This window comes from Spermophilus citellus (genome assembly GCF_964194105.1).
Source record: "Spermophilus citellus genome assembly, chromosome: 3".
Classification (NCBI taxonomy): domain Eukaryota; kingdom Metazoa; phylum Chordata; class Mammalia; order Rodentia; family Sciuridae; genus Spermophilus; species Spermophilus citellus.
The window spans coordinates 110976270-110995713 of NC_138184.1; the positions used below are offsets into that span (position 1 = coordinate 110976270).

The 19444-nt window shown below is 46.9% G+C and overlaps 1 protein-coding gene across 1 annotated transcript in view; it reads left to right on the top strand.

Moving 5' to 3' along the window:
• Positions 1-240: 240 nt before the first annotated feature.
• Positions 241-19444, top strand: part of TBC1D10A (TBC1 domain family member 10A) — a 33072-nt gene continuing 13868 nt past the window's right edge. The window contains exon 1 of the mRNA XM_081286138.1: positions 241-719. Coding sequence (XP_081142264.1) covers positions 409-719 — 311 coding nt within the window. The 5' untranslated portion in view covers positions 241-408. The remainder of the gene's footprint in view (positions 720-19444) is intronic.

A 19444-nucleotide genomic window follows, 5' to 3' on the forward strand; every position in this document is an offset into this window, starting at 1 on the left:
TGCCACCGATCTACATTCCTCCTTTTTATTTTTTTAAATTTTGAGACAAGAGTTCACTAAGTAAAAACAATCCCCACCCATGCTCCTAAAGTCTCTCAAGGAGCAGGCCCCAAGATGCAGATGCGGAATCCCTGGGGAAATACCTAGGCCTTCAGCCTGCAAGGTCTGGAGGGGACAGGCCCAGCCCGCGTCAACCGGAAAAGCCAGAGGAACTCCTCCAGGTGAGTTCTCATGATTGGCAGCCTGGCGGGGGAGAACTCCGGGTGACGGCTGCTCCGCCCCCTCACGTTGGGCCTGTTGGCGCCAGCCTGGGGGAGGTGGGCGGGGCCCGGGGTCCGCGGCGCCCATCAGGCCTGGGGGGAGCTCCCCGGAGGGCTTGTAGCCCCGCCCCGGGCCTTGCGGTGGCCAATGGACGCGGGGCGTGGGCGGGGCGTCGGCGGCGTCGGCAGAGGCCAGGCGGCTGAGGTGGCTGAGGTGGCCGCTGGGGCTCAGGCGGCGGGCGCGGCCGGGATGGCGAAGAGCAGCGGAGAGAATGGGCCGCGCGCGCCCGCGGCCGGTGGGAGCCTGTCCGGGACTCGGGAGAACCTGGCCCAGGGCCCCGACTCCGCAACAGCTGATGAGCTCAGCTCTCTCGGCTCTGACTCGGAGGCCAACGGCTTCGCCGAGCGCCGCATCGACAAGTTCGGCTTCATCGTGGGCTCACAGGGCGCCGAGGGCGCGTGAGTAGCTCCGGGGGTCTGAGCCAGGGGTTGGGACTAGGCGCAGGACTCACGCGGGGATGGGCCTGGACGCGGGCAGAGCTGCCCTCACGACTGATCCACTTGTTCCGGACCCTACCTACCCTAGACAACCGACCCCTTTTTTCCTTGCCCCACCCCACTTCGTCCCTTTCCCCCCAGGCCCACCCCCTTGGCAGTTCTACTTCCGACCTAGGAGCAAACAAGCCCACCTATCCTCCCCTTTCCCTATTCTTATCCCCTAGACAAACTGATCCGTCCCACAGGAAGGACCCACAGTGCCCTCCCAAATAAGGAACAACAACCAGCACCTGCTTTAAATCCACTTCTGCCACTATGACCTTAAAGCTGATTGACTTTGCCAACTCTGGGCAGGCTCACAGATTTGGGACCCCCCAAAACACAGATGTTCTCCATTTCTTCCCTCCCTCACAGAACCACAGAGCCCCTGTCTCACAGGTCGAAAAGGACCCATTGCCTTGCTCTTGTCCCATCCCAAGACAGACTGATCCGTACTTTAAGACAGACACAGACTTCTGGATGGACTGACACTGGTCAGCTCCTTCACAGACAATCCCATCCTGAGACAGTTGGTTCTTTCCCCTCATGGAAGGCTCAGGGGGTGTTCCCCTACCCCATCAAAGGCAGCTTTCCCATTGTCACTGGCAACAGGTGGGCAGACACTCCTCCATTTTCCAGTACCTATAGGGTAGCAGAACCTTACCTTATTGGGCAGACACTTAACTACAGGAGCTAGCAGGCAGAATCCATGGATGCTGTGGGAATGTACACACCCTCCCTGAGGGTAGGCAGGGAGAAAGCAAGGTACCTGCTCATATTATAGCACATCAAGGTGCCCCACCCTAGAACACTCAAGCATCCAGCTGGCAGGCAGAAAAAGCTGAAGCAGTGTAGCACCATCTTCCCTTCAACCTGGGTAGGCTGGGCAGCCCCAAAGAACCAGTCTTCCCAGAGAGTGTATGTGTATGCTGGTGGTCTGTAGAGAAGATAGACTCCAGACCCCACTCTCATCCCACCTGTTGTGTCACACAAGACTAGTGCCATGTACAGAACTGACAAGCCTCCTTCCTAATGTGCCTTCCATTCAACAGAGAGCCCTTTGGTCACCAGTGGAGACCCTACTCCAGGAACGACCCTATTCTAGAAGGTCTTCTTCCTTTCTCTGACCAGTTAGGACTGCCCAATGCTCCCTTCCTCTTATGACTTCTGTTAGTGCTTTGACTATCTAAGAACCCAATCCCACACAAGCAGCCCTGAAAAAGTCACTTCCGGGATTTTCTCCAGCCCCAAAGCCTCTTATTCACCAGGCCTCCTTCTCTCTAGGAGAAATCTAGGCCCCTCCCATAAGGGGAGTTTCCTCCTTCCCCTCTGGATCTGTCTCCTTCAGCTTCTCCCCAGTTGTTCACAGCAGCTGGTTCAGTCCAGGACTCAAGAGAGTGCCCCTCATTTCCATCTCTCACCCTGACTTGATATTTTGTCCCAGTTTCCCAGGGATTTGCTGTGAGAACCTAAAGGGAACTTAGGTGTGGCTTTGAATTGGGGTGCAGTCACCAGGGACCAGGGTACAGGGAAGGGTGGGATCTTGAGAACTAGGAAAGGAGTATGCAGTTTCATTGTGATGTCTTGAAAGGAAGACCTAATACTTGTTGGTGAGTTATAGAACATGAGAATTCCTACTACATGCTTACCAGGCTGTTAACCAGATCTCAGAATGCAGAGTAGTGTAATGTAGTGGGAAAAGACTGGACTTAGGAATCTTATATGTTGGCTATGAGACCTCAGGCAAGATCTGAGCATGTTTACTCATTGTAAAGGGCAATCATAACATCTGCTTCCAACATTACTGAGGGAATTAAATGAGAATTGGATATACAAAATTCCCTAGCACAGTGCCTGGCACAAGTGGTGGCCCAGAAAATGTTAATTTCCTTTCTTTTCCTTCTAAGGGTCTGAGAAATGAGGAGAAAAATGAGGGCGTACCTCTGGTATTTGTGGGCAGAGAGAGGCCCAGTGGGAGTACCTCCCTTTGGCTGTAGTCCCCAACCAGGCAGCCAGACATCTGTATTCCCCACCCCACTAACCACAAACCCGGGATGTGGCTCTGCAAACACCCTCTGCATCTCTGGTTCTGTAAGACTGAGGCTGATGTGGGATCCCAGGTCTGCTCCTTTCTCTCTGCTTTGCTTGCTTGAGCTTTTGGGTCAATAAAATCTGTGTATCAGAAAGCTTGGGTGTTCCTTGTTTAGTTTGAATTGTGGTTTCAAAAAAGCCAAGAGTAATTCCCTGCCCAAGGCCAAAGAGGGGAAGTTATGGGAAGTTTCAGGGTGACTGCCTTGAACCCAGTCTTGTGGTTGAGGGCTAGGAGTTCATGTGCAGTCTCAGAGAAGGGAAACATTAGCACTGATGGCTATGGTGGAGATGGTGGAGACTCTGGCTTCAGAGTAAAGGTCCATTTCAGCCACCCTGGACCAAAGGGTGTCTCAAGAAAAGTCAAGTTTTGGTAATTGCCAGGGCCTGGGGGAACGGGGAAGAAAATAGATCAGTCTTCTTGCTCAAGTAGCTGTTAGGTACCAGACCTGAGTAGATCATAAAATCATAGACTGAGCTGGAAAGAATCTTTTTTTTAAAAAAAATATTTTTTAGTCGTTGATAGACCTTTATTTTATTTTTTTATATGTGGTGCTGAGAATTGAACCCAGTGCCTCACACATGTCAGGCAAGTGCTCTACCGCTGAGCCCCAGCCCCAGCCCCAGCCGCTGAAAAGAATCTTAAGAAATCAATCAGTTTAACCTTTACCTAAACTTTACTTAGAAGAGAAAATTGAAGCCCAGAGAGGAGAATAACTTGTTTAAGATCACAAGCATATGCCAGGCACAGTGGTGTACATCTGTAATTTCAGCAAGTAGGAGGCTGAGGCAAGAGGATCATAGCTTGAATCCAGTCTCAGCAAGCTTTGAGGCCTGTCTCAAAAATTAAAAGGGCTGGTAATGTAGCTCAGTGGTTGAATACACCGAGTCCAACTTCCAGTACTGAAGAAGAATTAGAAAAATCACAAGTGTATTAGTGACAGAACTGGGACTTAAACCTAGGGTTTCAGACTCCCAGGACAGGATACATTCCACAACCTTCACCAGATCAGATGAGTAGAACTGAAGATACCTAGCACAAACCTGCCTGCCCTCTCCTTCCCTAGCTTAGTTCAGCACTTTTTACTATATCAGCACTGTATAAGGCTAACAGGAAGGGTGTGTTGTCATTACTAGTACATTAGCATGATAGGTTTGGACTAGGATCAGGCTTATTCACCTTTTTCTCCCTCAGGCCTGCAGTAGAATAAATGCACAATATTTATTTACTTATAGACATTCCAAGTCAGAAAGCTAAAGTGACCCTAGAGATGGCCATTATCATATAGATAGGTAAACTGAAGTCTAAGAGAAGTGATTAGCCTCTACTCTTATCTGTCATATGAGCCTGTTGTGCAGGGAAGGTTTAGTGAGACAGAGGGATTCCTGCCTGCTCTTGGGCAGTAGTCAGAGGCAAGAAGGCAGCCAGCCCGCCAGTGACCCTGTGGGTGGCATAGGCACAGACAGAGATGCTGGCAACATTAGTTCTTGTGGTTTGACTGGAGGCTGAGCTGGGCATTGAAGGCTGGGTGGGCCCAGGTAAGGGGAAAGAAGTGTTCTCAGCAGGGAAGGGTGGGAGGAGTGCTGTTACCCTTCCTATCACTTGGTGGGTAGGAAGAACAAACCTGTTAAGTGTCCCTTCTGCAGCCTAGAGGAGGTGATCAGGAAGGGAAAGAAGTATACAAGTTGAATGCCAGGTCTTTTGGCCTGAAGGAGATGATGAAAGGTGGATCCCTTACTTTCTCTCTTTTTCTCATGTGGTTGTTAAGACTGGCCTCCTGAGGCTAGAGCTTCCCACCCAGACCATGCTCAGTCTGCAGGCCAGATGAGGTGAGGAGCTATGCTCTCTGACATCCCGTGGGCGTTGGCTTCCTGTTAAGGGAGCAAGGGATCTAAACTGGGCTCAGGGAGAAACATCTGGAACAGCAGTGTTGCATTCTTCAATTCCTCTGTCCCCTGGGTCCTCTGCTTACAGCCAACTGTGGCAGCTCTATGACTTTGGAAATCAGAACTGGCTTAATTGGCATCCCTTATAGATTGTGCCAGTTTTGGTTGAGGTGAGGCCAGGGCCCTCTTGGCAAGCCAGAACTTGACTTCTTGCCCTCCCACTACCTTCTCTCGTTTTTAAGCTCAGAGAATCCACTTTTCTTGAGCTATTACAGGTCCTGGGAGAGCATGGAGCTGGCAATAAGTGGTCCCTGGGTGACTCATCTGGAAGGAGGCAGTTATACATGTGGGGCCCTGGTCTGTGACTCTAGACCACAGGCCCTCCCATTTTCTCTCCTCCTTCCCTTCTCTCAGCCTCAAAAGAAAATCCGGTTTGGTGGCCCTGTGGGTGTTCTAGGACCTCAGACAAGACCTGACTTGGTAAAGGTGGGGGCAGGCACCAGCTGCTGCCCTGGGAAGGTGCCTGTGTGTCCGCCTGCTAGGAAACCTTAAGCTGTGGGAAAGAGATAAAGTGGTGGGACCTGCTTGATGTTTGGTCCTCCCAGCATCTGTCCTGAAACAGGACCTTCAGGGGACAGGGAGACCTGGTTTTGTTCCAAGCATCCAGTCTATTTACACTGAGCAGGGAGAAAGAAGATGTTCCCTCCTCACATGAGCTCTTGAGTCTGTCTGTCTGTCTGTGTGACCATGGATGTGTTGCTTCACTTCTGAGCCTCAGTTTCTCACCTGCAAAGTAGTTACAATAACACTGGCTTTGCAGGATTGTTGTGAAGTTTAAATGCACTAATGACAAAAGCCTGGCACAGAGTAGGTGATCAGTGAATGTTTTTCCCCCTCCTAAACCCTGGAGTAATTAATTAGTGGTCTGTCTTTCCATTTTCTGAGGCCCCACACCCAGGGCAGGAGTTAGCAGAAACCTGGCTACCTCCCCATCCCAGTGTGGAGGGCAAGACAGGTTTTAGTACAGTGAAAGTTCATGGCTCTTCAAGCAGGAGAAAGGCCTGGAGAGAAGGATCCTTGGGGAATCCCTGGAAGTGTGGCTTAGCCCTTCCATAAACCAGAGTCTACATGGTATTGGTATTGACTCCAGAGTGCTACAAAATGGCAATCTGATTTTGATATCCAATCTGTACCTTTTGGAAGAGGTATTTGTAGTGTTTGTAGGCAAGGCAGGAATTGTATTCTTGTACCTGTGAGGAATCTGAAGCTGCGAGAACCCTTGCATTAGTTCACAGTGGAGACAGACCAAAGAGGGATCCCAGGTGTTTGACTCTCAGTCCAGTACTTCTCTAGCTATATGGCACTGCCCACTCTTACTGGCCTATTGAGTCTCCAAGCACAGGATGCATTGTGTACCAGACCAGGACCCTCCACTATTCATCTGCAGTCATGTCCTAGTTGATCATTTTCTTTATGCTCCTGGCAGCACACCTGATGGAGAGATGGTCTCCTTTAGCCGATTAATTTGCTCTTGGAAAATCTGCTACTATTCTGGTTCAAGGGATCTTCCCTGGCAGGGAGAAAACTGTCCTGGATGTCCCACTGGCAAACGAATACTTCTGATACTCAGCCTGCTTTAGAAGCCCCCTATCCAGGATTTGGGGGTAGCTGCCCACTTTGGCTTTCTGTCTGATCTTCCCCTTCCCCATCTTTCTTACCTTGACCCCAGCCTATTCCATTCTATGCCCTGTCTAGCTTCTCAGAGGCTGTCACAGCCTAGCTCTTTGCTCCTCTTTAGGTAGGAAAGTAGGTAACAGACACAACAGCCTGAGAAAGCAAGCCAAAGTTTACTTTTGCTGGCTTAGCCATTTCAGCAGTGAGCTTACTTACCAAACATTTTTTGAGTACCTACTTTGCCAGACCCTGTGACTAGAACAAGGAATACAGAACTGAACAAGATGTCTCTATCTTGTTGCCCTCAAGGAGTTCACAGATTGGTTGGAAAACAGAATCACAAACAAATCTTTACAATATTGAGTGATAGAGGCTGTAATTGAAGTGTGTGGTTGTTCTGGGAATATATAAGAGGAAGCAGCCTGTTCCACCCACAGGAGCCTAGAAAGAAGTGGCATTTGATCCAAGACTCAGAAGGGACAAGCCAGGGCAGTCCATTGGGTGAGAGGGAACACATGTGCAGCATTTCCCTCAAGTCAGCAGTTTGAGAATTGTAGATACACCAAGAGCAGAGGTGATAAGAATAGGCAGGAGAACAGAAGTAAGGGCTAGGAAAGGAAGATGGGTTGACAAGGCTAGTCTTGGATGTCAGACTAAGGCCTCTTGTTTCAGAAAGGTTAGCCTAGGTCTGGTGTGGAAGATGGCAAAAATCTGCATCACAAGTAGTAAGACCTGTTGGGAGAATCCATGATAGGCCAAGAGTTCTAGTGAGACCTGGAAGAGGTCTGGAGCCATGAGGAGGAAGGGCTGGCAAATCATTAAGGCTTGGTGTTTAACTGGCTGCATGGACTGGAGAGGTGGGAAGCCCTTCCACAGAGCCCATCCTAGCATCTTCTAGCTACAGGGAGGCAAGGCGGGCTGCACCTTACTCTGCAGTAGTCAGTGGGCTGCTGCTGACTTCATTTTGGCATAGCACTGGACTCCCCAAGGTACCTGATCTGGCTGGTATGTCCAGGGCAAATCAAGGGACTCTTTGTCTCCCTTCAAGCAGGAGAGCAGGTTGGCTGACCTGGTTGGAGAGGGAGTTAGGTGAGTACTGACCTTTGTGGTCTCTGCCTGATAAACATATTGGATGGCAAGGAAAGCTCCAAGGAGTGCCAGGCTCCTCTCCAAGGAGAGAGGAATGAGGCCCAAGGACAGGGAAAACAACCTTAGGATGTGTGGCAGTTGGGAAGGGTAGGTTTGGGCCTTTGGACATAGCATAAACTGGTCAATGGGAGGCAGATGATAGCTGAGGCCTGGCTTGAACTCACCTAGTATCTTTTTTTAAAAAAAAATATTTTTCCCTTAGTTGTTGATAGATCTTTATTTTATTTATTTATACATGGTGCTGAGAATTGAACCCAGTGCCTCACACATGCAAGGCAAGGGCGCCACCGCTGAGCCACAGTTCCAGGCCAAATCTAGTATCTTTATCTGTTCATGGAGCTGGTGCCTTGATTGAGATAGTGGAAACAAGTTCCACACCTTTGAGAAGGCAAACTCTTTATCATTTAGGGGTACCACCAGAGCTGATGGCCGTATAGCCTTTCTTCCCCTTCCTTGAGCCTTAAGACCTCAGACCAGTTCCAAGTTTATATCTTGGAGATGAGAGATACTAGTTAGAAATGTCGATTCAGGCTGATGTGTGGGGAAATTCTGTGAATCAGGCATAGGGTTCCAATCCCAGCTTTCCCACTGACTCTTGTGGTTTGTGACATATGCTCATCTTCTCATCCAACCCCTTAGCCCTCACTTTGTGTACAGTCCTGTGCCAGGCTCAGGGTAGACATTGGTCCTGCCCTCACAGGACTTACAGCCTAGCAGGGAATTCAGACATTAAATCAGTAATTACAGGTGTGGCTGTGTACAGAGGACTGTGAGGATCAAACACAATAACTGGGTTAGGAACATAGTGTGAACAAAGATTGCCGTACAGGGATCAGGAGACCCAAGTCCTTGGCCTCGCTGACCCCCTAACTAGGTGTGTGACCTTGAGAAGCTTGCTTAATCTTTCTAAACCTCAGTTTCCTTCTCATATAAAATAAGGCCATTCTACTGGCATGATGTTGAAGAACATTCTGAGACTGACCTCAGAGTATATGAAAAGTGCTTTGAAAGGTTCTTTATGTGGTAGTTTTTCTACTGCAAGGGGTCATTGTGGCACATCATATAGAAGCCAGTGCTTCCAGAATATTGTGTTACCCTGTGAGTAGACCCCTCTTTTTTTTGCAGGACCAGTGGCCCTCACATTTTGGGAAGTAAAACCAGATTGAAGGATACTTTGATTTGCCTGGCTCTTTAATCCATAATGCACTTTCATTCTCCTATTACTTTGTAGTAACCCTTATGGAGCAATGGGAAATTGGTAGACTAAGGTTTTTTTGTTTTGTTTTACCTTGTTAACAGGTAAGGAAACCAAGGCTGAAAGTAATGAAATGGACTTGGAATCTTCCAGTTTTCCATCTCACCAGAGCTGTGGCTGTATAGCCTTTCTTCCCCTTCCTTGAGCCTTAAGACCTCAGACCAGTTCCAAGCTTATATACTTCTTTTTTTTTTAAACATTTTTTTATAGCTGTAGATGGATAGCATATCTTTATTTTATTTGTTTATTTTTATGTGGTGCTAAGGCTCGAACCAAGTATCTCACACATGCTAGCAAGTGCTCTGCCACTGAGCTACAGCCCCAGCCCTTGATACTTCTCTTAACAGGCTTCTTGGGTTGTTTCTGTCTGAGTTGTTATGAGAGATGGCACAACTCCTGATCCAGGTCTGCCCACACAGCTCCTCACATGTGCTCTAAGGTGAGGTGCGAACAGCTGGGTCATAAGGGGCCCAGTGTGGGAGTGTAAGTGTAGGGAACTCTTGCTCTTCCTCAGTGTACTCTGGGCCCTGGACGCTCTGTGTTCAAAGCAATCCTTCCTGGCTGGCCACTTTAGGAGGATGCTACTTCTTTCCCTACCCTTTCTGTCTTCACTTTTATAAGAAAGAACAACCTAAACTGGCTTGGGAGAGCCTAGGTTCAAGACACCAGCAAATTCAGCTTCAAGTTCTGGCTATGACCCTTCCTAGGCATGTGACTGTTCTTTTTTTTTTTTTTTTTTTTTTTTTTTTTTAAAGAGAGAGTGAGAGAGGAGAGAGAGAGAGAGAATTTTTAATATTTATTTTTTAGTTCTCGGCGGACACAACATCTTTGTTGGTATGTGGTGCTGAGGATCGAACCCGGGCCGCACGCATGCCAGGCGAGCGCGCTACCGCTTGAGCCACATCCCCAGCCCCTACATGTGACTGAGTCTGTAAATGGGCCATTGATGGCATTGGTGGAGGGTGGGGGGCATTAAGAGGATTAAAGGAGATGGTGTTGGAAAAACACCCAGCACATAGTCTGCCATAGTGTAAGTGCTCTGTGTCTGTGGTACATGGTGGCTTTCATACTTCAAGTGTGTATTACCCTCTTGAGATTTCACTTCAGACCTTTGGTGTAATTGTGAGGAAGCAAGGCAGCATGGGAGTGAAGATCTGGCTTCCCCCACATGCTCTGACCACCCATTCTTGGGGTTGAGGCAGGAGCCAGTCCCTCTCAGTTTGTAGTGAAGACTTGGGCTTGCCAGGGCAGGCTGGGAATTCCCCCATCAGTTCCTCATTGAGACATTTGAAGCAGGGCCCTCAGCCAACCCTGACTCTGAGGGCCTGCTCTTCCCTCTCCTTGACTTGTGATGAGAAAGCAGAAGTGAGACAGAGGTGGGCCTCCTGAGAGCTTCAACCCAGCATATGACCAAAGGACTGCCTGGAGCCTTTGCCCTCCTGGGTTGGGGCAGTCACCTGGGAAAGAGTCCAAGCTTGCTTCATAATTACCACTGCCATCCTCCTGCATGCCTTGTAGACCTTCCTGCTGCACTTCTGTCCTGCCTCTGAGTGGTTCCCTCTGGCTTTCCAGCATTGTCCTGGCAATGCCATTTCACAGAGGAACCTGTATGGTGGATCAGACTTTCAACTACCTCACTTCATTTAATTCTCTGATATGTAGTTGTCATCATAATCCCCATTTTACAGAAGCATAAACCAAGAGGCAATATGACTTGCCAAGCATCACCCAGCTTGTGGCTGTGAGTCCATTGAGCTCCAAGCTCTTGGAACAAGGCTTGTGTGCACTGAGCTGAGCAGACAGCATCCAATACTATAGTTGGGTGACACAGCAGGAGAAGAGGAAGACCTGGATTCACTTCCCAGTGCCATCCCCTGCTTGCTGTGGACCTTGGATAGTTACTGGCTTACCTGAGTTTTCTCATCTATAAAAGGGATTTGATAATTAGAGGACCTATCTCATGGGCTTGGTGCCAGGATTGAATGAAATCATGTAAGTTAAGTGCTAAGTAGTGTCTGGTGCATAGCAAGTGTCTGGTGTTGTAACAGACCTTCAGTTAAGTTAATTGACTATTAGAATTGTAATGTTGTAAAAGGCCATCATCAAGCAGATGTGTGCAGCTCTGTGCTGGCTTTAGAGGAAGATCCAGACCTGGTATCAGGCCAGAGAGGGAGTGCTGTTCATCAGGCTCTTACTGTGCTTGATACTATTGGTTTCCAGGTAGAGTTCATTGCTGAGAACCCTAAAATGAATAGGGCCTGAGCTCACAAAGTTAACAAATTGTCAACACACATTTATTGAGCACCAGCTAGTTATCTGTTCTAGCAGATAGCACTGTTCTTGACCTGAGACACACTGCAGAAAATGAGACTGACAAAGCCTCTGCCCTCCAGAATTCCCTGCTTTCTAGGAAGGCACCTCCTTACAGAATGCTTCCTTAGCAGACTGGACAGTTGGGTAGGGAAGCTGTGCCTGCTCTACTGGACTGTCCACATTCCCCAAACAAGCCATTCCCTTTCCTATTAACTTGCACTTGCACGTGCTGGGCCTACTGCCTGGTATGTCCTTTTCCCTTTCTTGGCCTGGTCACTTCTTGTCACCCTTCAAACCCCAATTTAAAAGTCAACTCCCTTTTGAAGCATTTCCTAAACATTTCCACCCTCATCCTAGGGACTTCTTGCAGGCTCTTCATCCTTTTCACTTGCTTCTGTTTTTTTTTTTTTTTTTTTTTTTTTTTAATGGTACCAGGGATTGATCTCAGGGGTACTTAATTACTGAGCTACATCCCCAGCCCTTTTTAAAATTTTAGACAGGGCCTCACTAAGTCCTTAGGACCCCTCTAAGTTGCTGAAGTTGGCTTTGAACTTGTGATCCTCCTGCCTCAGCCTCCTGAGCCACTGGGATTACAGGCATATGCCATGGTGCCTGGCCTTTCATTTGCTTCTAGGCTAGCACTTCTGTGCAGGCTAGTTATTTACCAATTCATTTATCTCCTTTGCCAGATTGACCTCCTCAAGGGCAGAGACTGCATTTTATTTATCTTTTAGAGATTCAAGGCTTAGAGCACAGCTCTAGAGAGATGTGTATGGAATGTAATGATTGTGCTGTCTCCAGAGCAATTAGGAGAGGCATTGTAGAGATGAGAGGCAGATCTGAATGGGGTCTACTAGGATGAGAGGAACCAAATTAAGAGGCTGGGGTCAGGGAGGCTGAAGAAGGATGGCTCAAGGGGAGGGCTGTGTAGACTTGCAAGTAGAGGTGAAAGGAGTGATGTGCAGGAGGGCAGAGAGCCTGGGCCTGAAGCTTTTCTTGGTGAAGGAGGACAGTAGGCAGCCATGAAGGAGTATAGGCAGAGGTTGGGCTTTGTGCAAGCAGTTGAGACAAGAATAATTTGATAAGATCTGTCAATAAGATCTAGCAGTTTGGAAGGGTGGGTGAAGGGGTCATGTGTGAGTCAGGGTAGCCCCCGGGTGCCTGCAATGAGATTGTGATCCAAGGACCCAGTCACTGGCAAGGAATTTTATGTATGTATGTATGTATTTACTTACTTATTTATTTTTGCAGTACTGGTGATTGATTTCAAGGGTACTTTATCACTGATATCCCTGGCCCTTCAATTTTTATTTTTGAGACAGGGTCTTGCTAAATTTCCCAGACTGGCTTCAAACTTGAAATCCTCCTGCCTCAGCTTCTTGATTACAGGCATGCACCCAACACTGGCAGGGAATTTAATACACCACTCTGCTGGCAGAAGTTGAGGTTTGGGGAAGGGATATTTTCTGTGGAGAACAGTCTCCATAGCTTTCTGTGTGTGTCAATGAGGTCTGCTGTAGGGTTTCTGCTGTGGTCTGTTCCCTTCCCTATCTGAGCAAGGCAGACGAGGAGGGATGCCTTGCATTTTGGGGCCAACAAAACTGATGACTAAGGAGACCATTTTTTTTTGTATCTCACACAGAGCAGGGTGGAGCTGAGCAGAGTGCTGAGGGCACTCTGCCCAGGGCACCAAGGCCAGTGAAGGGTGGAGAAAACCTGTTTACCACTGTGCACTGACCCAGAACCGGAAGGAACAGAGCCAGGGAATGCCTCATGGGAAAGAGAGGCAGGCCCAGCACTCCTCTGCACTAGGAGCAAGGAAAGAAAAGCAGGTCAGACTCTCACCCAAACAAGGACCTGTTGATGGCCAGCCAGATCCAAGGCAGGTGGTCAGACAGCTACAGACCATCATACTTTCCACACTACTTACAATGTGGTCTTAGGCAAGTCATTTACCCTCTGGGCCACAGGTGCCCTGTCCCCCGCAGCTTTCTAGGGATTGTATAGACTTACTGGGTGATCTCCCAGGCCTGATTGTCAGCCATTTGCACACCAACAGCCTACCCTCTCCTGCAATCAGGTTTTCTATCATCACATCTTTTGGAATTGGGATAAAAGCTATTTTAATTTCAGTTGTTACCATCCATCTCTTGGGGAAATGAACTCTAGAGGCTGTTGTCCAGTGTGTAGATCAGTCTTTTTGTTTATCCTTGCTTCTATATCCAATTCTGGGTATGGAAGAAGACACTCCTTTACCTTCATTGCCTCTGGGTCTGTGATTGGTTGTCTCTGCACATCCACTCCCGCACTTTGGTGGGACTTCCTCCGGTGGTCTCTTCTTCATCCTGGAGACTCAAACATGAAAGTCTCCTGTTATATCCTTTACTCCTGCCCTTCTCAGTTCCGAGGGTGGAGAAGAAGAGGGAAGCTCTGTTGTGTGCAGGTCACTTAGTATCTATTGGATAGGTTAGTGCTCAGGTAGCAACCTCCACTTCCAGGCTATGTAACCATGGGCAGATTACTCAACCATGCTTAATGTTAGTCTATTGACTGGAGATTAAAAAAAAAAAGCTACTTCCTCAGGGAGTTATGTGTCCATGTGGTGCTTGGCAGAGTTAGTACATGGTGAGTGCTCAAATTGTGTCAGTTCTTATTGCCTCATGCCATCTTTACCACTGCTCTCCAAGGAGATGGCATGGCCCATGTGTTATAAATGAGGAACTGAAAGCTCAAAGAATGGAGAAACCCTTCCCCATTTCACATAGCTATACAGTGGCAGAGCTGAGATGACAAGACGGGAATTGTTTTATTTATTTTTTGCATTACAATTCTTATTACACATATATACCACTTTTTTCATATCTCTGTTTTTATATAAAGTATGTTGACACTCAATTTGTGTCTTCATACATGTACTTTGGATAATGATGTCTATCACATTCCATCATCCTTGCTAATCCCCTGCCTCCTCCCTTTCCCCGAGAAGACAGGAATTATAGTTTGTATGTAAATTACACAATCTTTTGGAGCCTCAATTGCTTCCTAGGTAAAATGGGGATAACCCTGCCCTGTCTACCTCCAAGACCTGTGTATGGGGACCAGTCAGATTAGAAAAGGGATGTGAAAGTTCTAGCTAAACTGCATCAGTTGCCTAATAGCTGCCACTTACTGACCACCCAGTAGGCTGGACCAACAATACATTTATTTCTCACTGAAGTTTTATGAATATGTGGTGTGCATTATGGTCCCATTAAAGATGAGGCTTAGGAGGTCAAGTGTTTGTCTGTAGTCTCCTGTTAGTAGATGGAAGAACTGGAATAGGTACCTCTGTAGGTTGACTTCAAAGTCCCTGCTCTGTTTATTCTCCCTCATGTCCCACTTTGTCTTCTTGATAAATGAGATGATAAGATCAACTGTGGTCTGTGACCTCAGGGTTTCTGCTTGGACTGTGTTTCTCTTCTTTTGGGCAGACTCAGGGAGTAAAGTGAAGTTTCTTTTTCTTCTTGCTTTTTTTTTTTTTTTTTTTTTTTTTTTTTTTTTTTAATACTGAGGATTGAACCCAGGGATGTTTTACCACAGATACACATCCCCAGCTCTTTTTTTTTTTTTTTTTTTTTTAAATTTTGAGATAGAGTCTCACTACATCTCACTAAGATGCTGAGGCTGACCTCAAACTTGCGATCCTCCCGTCCTCCTGCCTCAGTCTCCTGAGTTGCTGGGATTATAGTTCTGTGCTACCATGCCTGGCCAGGAGTGAGGTTTGGTGAAGGGGTTTAGATTAGTTCCTTGGGTTTACCTTTCATCCTAGGGTAGAGGGGTCCTGGGCATGGGTACCACTTCTACTGAGTCTGCCAAGCCAGGAGGTTGAGAAATGATGTCTAGAAGTACAAACGAAGAAAAAGCCCCAGTTTTGGGAATGAGTCTTGTGCTTCTGAGGTTTTGGAAGCCTTCAGCCTCTGGGTTTTGGGAGAAGGCTAGGGACTTGGAAGCCTGCAGAGAATGAGGTCTGTGAAGTGTTACTGCCACCTTGGGCTGTTGTATGGCACAGCATGGCTAAGCCTAGCTCAGTCTGGGAGCCTGATGGGATCTGTAGTCAGCTGCCACCTTTGTCTTCTCTGACTGAGCCTTTTCTACTCAGGAGACAGGGCTGCTGACAAATGGCAGATCGCCCAGGCTTACCATCTCTGAGGTTGGGCTTGTAAAATGCCATCTGGCATATTGGCCTCACTGAGCATTGCTAGACATGGACAGACCACTCACTGGGGCAGTCAGAACTGAAGGAGGGGGTTAAACTGTCTCAAGGAGTAGGGAGCCAGATTCAGTCACACAGCAGCATCTGGAGAGGGCCTAATTGCCTCATAGCCTTCCCAGGGGAATTAGAGGCAACACACAAGTCACTATGGCAGAGGAGAAGATCTTGTTCTTTCATTTATTAGCTTTGTGACTTTGCCCAAGTCATACAACCTCTCTGACTGAGTCAAGTCTCTCATTGGCCAAACAGAAATGGTCTGTGAGGACTTCTCTTTACATGGCATTAGGGGATAAATAAAATTGCTGTATGCAGAAATGGTTTGTGGACCTGAATGCAGTACAGGTGGAAGTAGTGATGTCATGGAGAAAACCACTTAGGCATCTGTTGAACACCTGTGAGGGGTGTGGTGGGAGTTATTGAAGAAGTTCAAGACCCAGTTGGGGAGAGGCAATGCTGAGCAATGGGCAAATTATAATGAACTGTTCATTTCAGACTTCATGTTTTAATTTATTCATGAACTGGTGCTAAAGTCAGTTTTACAGAATTGTGACCAGCATTTAATAAAAGAAGAAAAAAGAAGTAAAAGCAGAATATAATATTATAAAATTGAACTGAAAATATCAGTGTGCATTGGTACATGTAAAGGCAACTTGTTTCATGAAACATACTTAAGTTATATATGTGTGTATACACTCAGTATGAAATGTATTTCAGTTTAAAAAGTACGAGAAATGGTGTTCTAAGCCAGGATAAAGGTCTCCAGATTGGAGGGCAGTTAATGACATCTGGGCTGGCAGGTGTGCTGGCTGTGTAGGGGCTGGGGGTTTGGCTTGTAGGAGTGGAAGAGCATAACAAGGGTCAAAAGCATAGACTGTGGAGTCAGAGAGGCCTGGGTTTGGTTCCAGCTCTTCCCCTTACAGCTACATGGTCTTCAGCAAGGCACTTTGACCTTACTAAGTCTTGGATTCTACTGTGAAATGGGGAGAATATTAAGCTAAGGGTTAATATGAAATGTACATGTGATAAATGTACATAAAGCATTGAGAAAGAAATTAGTAAGTAGTAAATGGTGTATGAATGGTAACTACTATTGCTGATGTTTGTTGTAATTGGGTTTTTTAACGGTACATTGGTCCCTGAAGAAGTACTGTAACTTGGAGAGGGACGGAGAAGAAAGGAATGAGTAGGTGACAAGGGATAAGCATTGTGTGGCCTCAGGAGGGGATGTTGAGATTGTAGGTAGAAAATACCAGGACAATTTTGTCATAACACGGGGGAGAAAGTTTTAGTGTAGAAATTGTTCAACAATTGGGTGGCTTCCTCTGGAGATAATAAGGCCCTATCCCTGCCAGAATTCCAGTAGAGGCTGGGCCCAAGAGACTGTTTCAGTAGGCTCTTTGGTTGCAGAAACTTCCTCAGGCCACCAAGAGGGGTTTGCTGGAGGGTGAGTGAGGTCCTGATCTGAGGCATACCCCATGGACCACTTGGTTTCTTTCTTTTTTGTTTCCATTTTTTGTTTTATTTTTATGTACATCTTAACCACTTGGTTTCTTAATATGAAGTCAACTGTTCTCTCACCAGAAATTGGCTCATGCCCTCTGTCTGCCGTCAAGAGGATGCCACCTCAGGGCCTTTACACCATTAAGCTTTTTGCAGGGACCCACCCCCACCCCCACCCCCAATCCCACCCAATTGACTCTAGGTTCTTCTCACAGCCCCTTTCTGGGCATTCTTTGAAAGTCAATTTATAATGCAGCCTGTCTAAGCATATAGGGAAAATGAGGCTCAGAGTAAGGAGGAGACTGGATTGTGTAAAAAGTATTCCTGTATCAGACAGCAATTGTACCAGGTGCTTTCTGGAATCCTGACTTTTTTGATAAAAGGATATGTGAACCTTCAGGTTTTTTTTTTTGTTTGTTTGTTTTTTTATTTTATTTTTTCAAAGAGAGAGAGAGGTACAGAGAGGTAGAGAGAGAGAGAGAGAATTTTAATATTTATTTTTTAGTTATCAGCGGGCACAACATCTTTGTTTGTATGTGGTGCTGAGGATCGAACCTGGGCCGCATGCCTTCCAGGCAAGCGCGCTACTGCTTGAGCCACATCCCCAGCCCTGTTTGATTGTTTTTTTAATGGATAGTCTGCAACTACTCAGGAGCATATCCTGTACAGAAAGAGACATCTGCCTGCCATTAGAGAGTGTGCTGAATGGCCAGGGGTGGTGGCACATGCTTATAATCCCAGCAACTAAGAAGGCTGAAACAGAAGGATCACAAGTTTAGGGCCAATCTGGCAACTTTTAAACTCTGTCTCAAAAACAAAATAAAAAGAGCTAGAGATATAGCCAATGGTAAAGTGCCTCTGGATTACATTCTTAGTACCACACACGGACACAAAAAGAGAGTGTGCTGAGTGCTGAATACACCCAGACCTCAAGTGTCTTCCTTCTCTCCATTCCTAGGTAGATTAAACTCCTCTGTTGTAGAGGCCATTTAAATGACCATATTTCCTCAAATTTAAGGTTTTAAAAATTAAAACATCACCAGGCATGGCTGGGCATGGTTGTGCACGCCTGTAATTCCAGCAGCTCAGGAGGCTGAGGCAGGAGGATTGCAAGTTAAAAGCCAGCCTTAGCAACTTACTGAGGCCCTAAGCAACTTAGGGAGACCTTGTCTCAAAATTTAGAAAAATAAAAAGAGCTGAAAATGTGGTTCAGTAGTTAAGTGCCACTGTGTTCAATCCTTAGTACCCCGCCTCCTTGCCAAAAAAAGAAAAAATTAAAATATCTTTTGATTGATATGTTTATTTGTTTTGGTACTGGGGATTGAACTCAGGCACTTTACCACTTTCCAGGGTCTTGCTAAGTTGTTGAGGCTGACCTCAAACTTATCATTCTCTGCCTTAGCCTCTCAAATCTCTGGGATTACAGGTGTGTGTCACTTTGCCCAGCTGACATGTATATTTAAAGCAGTGGAAGTTTTTATTGTTTATCCCTGAGAAGGTCTTACCAAATGATCAGCTAAATCATGTATCTTAAAATCAGAGGTATCTTAGAATCCAGGAAATATGGTCATTTGTTTTGTACCCTTTTGAAATTCCGGTTTGAGGTTTGAAATTGAGGCTTTGAAACTGTCAGAGCTGTTATCTGACATCAGTTAAAAGAACTCTTAGTATGTTCCTCTGTGTATCTATAGTTGAGAGAATGGGTATCTTGGAGGCCTTGCAATAAGATTTTTGCCACCAAAGTCAGACTCCAGGAATAAGGTATCAAATGGGTACATATTTAATCATGTGGGAATTCTTTGAAACTGATACTCTCGGATAAAAGTCTTGCCCTCTCTGAGCCTCAGTTTCCTCATCTGTGCAACAGGGAGACTGGATCTGATGTTATCTATATCCATAACGGCCAGAACTTCCTGTTGACTCTGTGAGTGCTTCTTCAGTTAACTTGCTGGCTTATCTCCTGACTTATTACATAAGCAAGTGCATTATGGGTGGTGGAAGTCACCGTGGCCTGGGGTATGTAGGCCTTTGGTTTCTGCTCTCTGGGGTTTGGGGGTTGCTGAAGATGGCATGTCCTTTTGTAAAGTACCTGACCAAAAGATTTGAACCCTACTTTACTCTTATCAAGAAAGGAAAGGAAAGGAAGAATGTCCTTGTGACCTATTTCTATCTCTAGGTAGTGAGCAGGGCAGCAGTTCAAGCTGTGTCACTGTATCCAGGGTCCCTGTTTATCCTAGGCTATAGTCCCTCCTCAGTTGTTAAGCTCCAACACTGCTCTCAGGCTCCAGCAGTTCCCCAGATGAAGTGCTCTGAAGAGGAGGACTTGCCCTTTTGTGTCCCAGAGGCCTCGGCTCTGCCAGGGCCCCTCCCTCTGCTCTTCCAACCAGTAAAAGTCACAGCAGCACATTTCCTTCCGGTAGAGAGAAGCAGAGACTAAGCCTGGGCCAGGCCCTAGCCCCACCACATCCTGTTCCTGAGAGCTGATCTCCTTTGAGTGCCTCCTACCCTGTGCCCATTTCTGAATAGTCA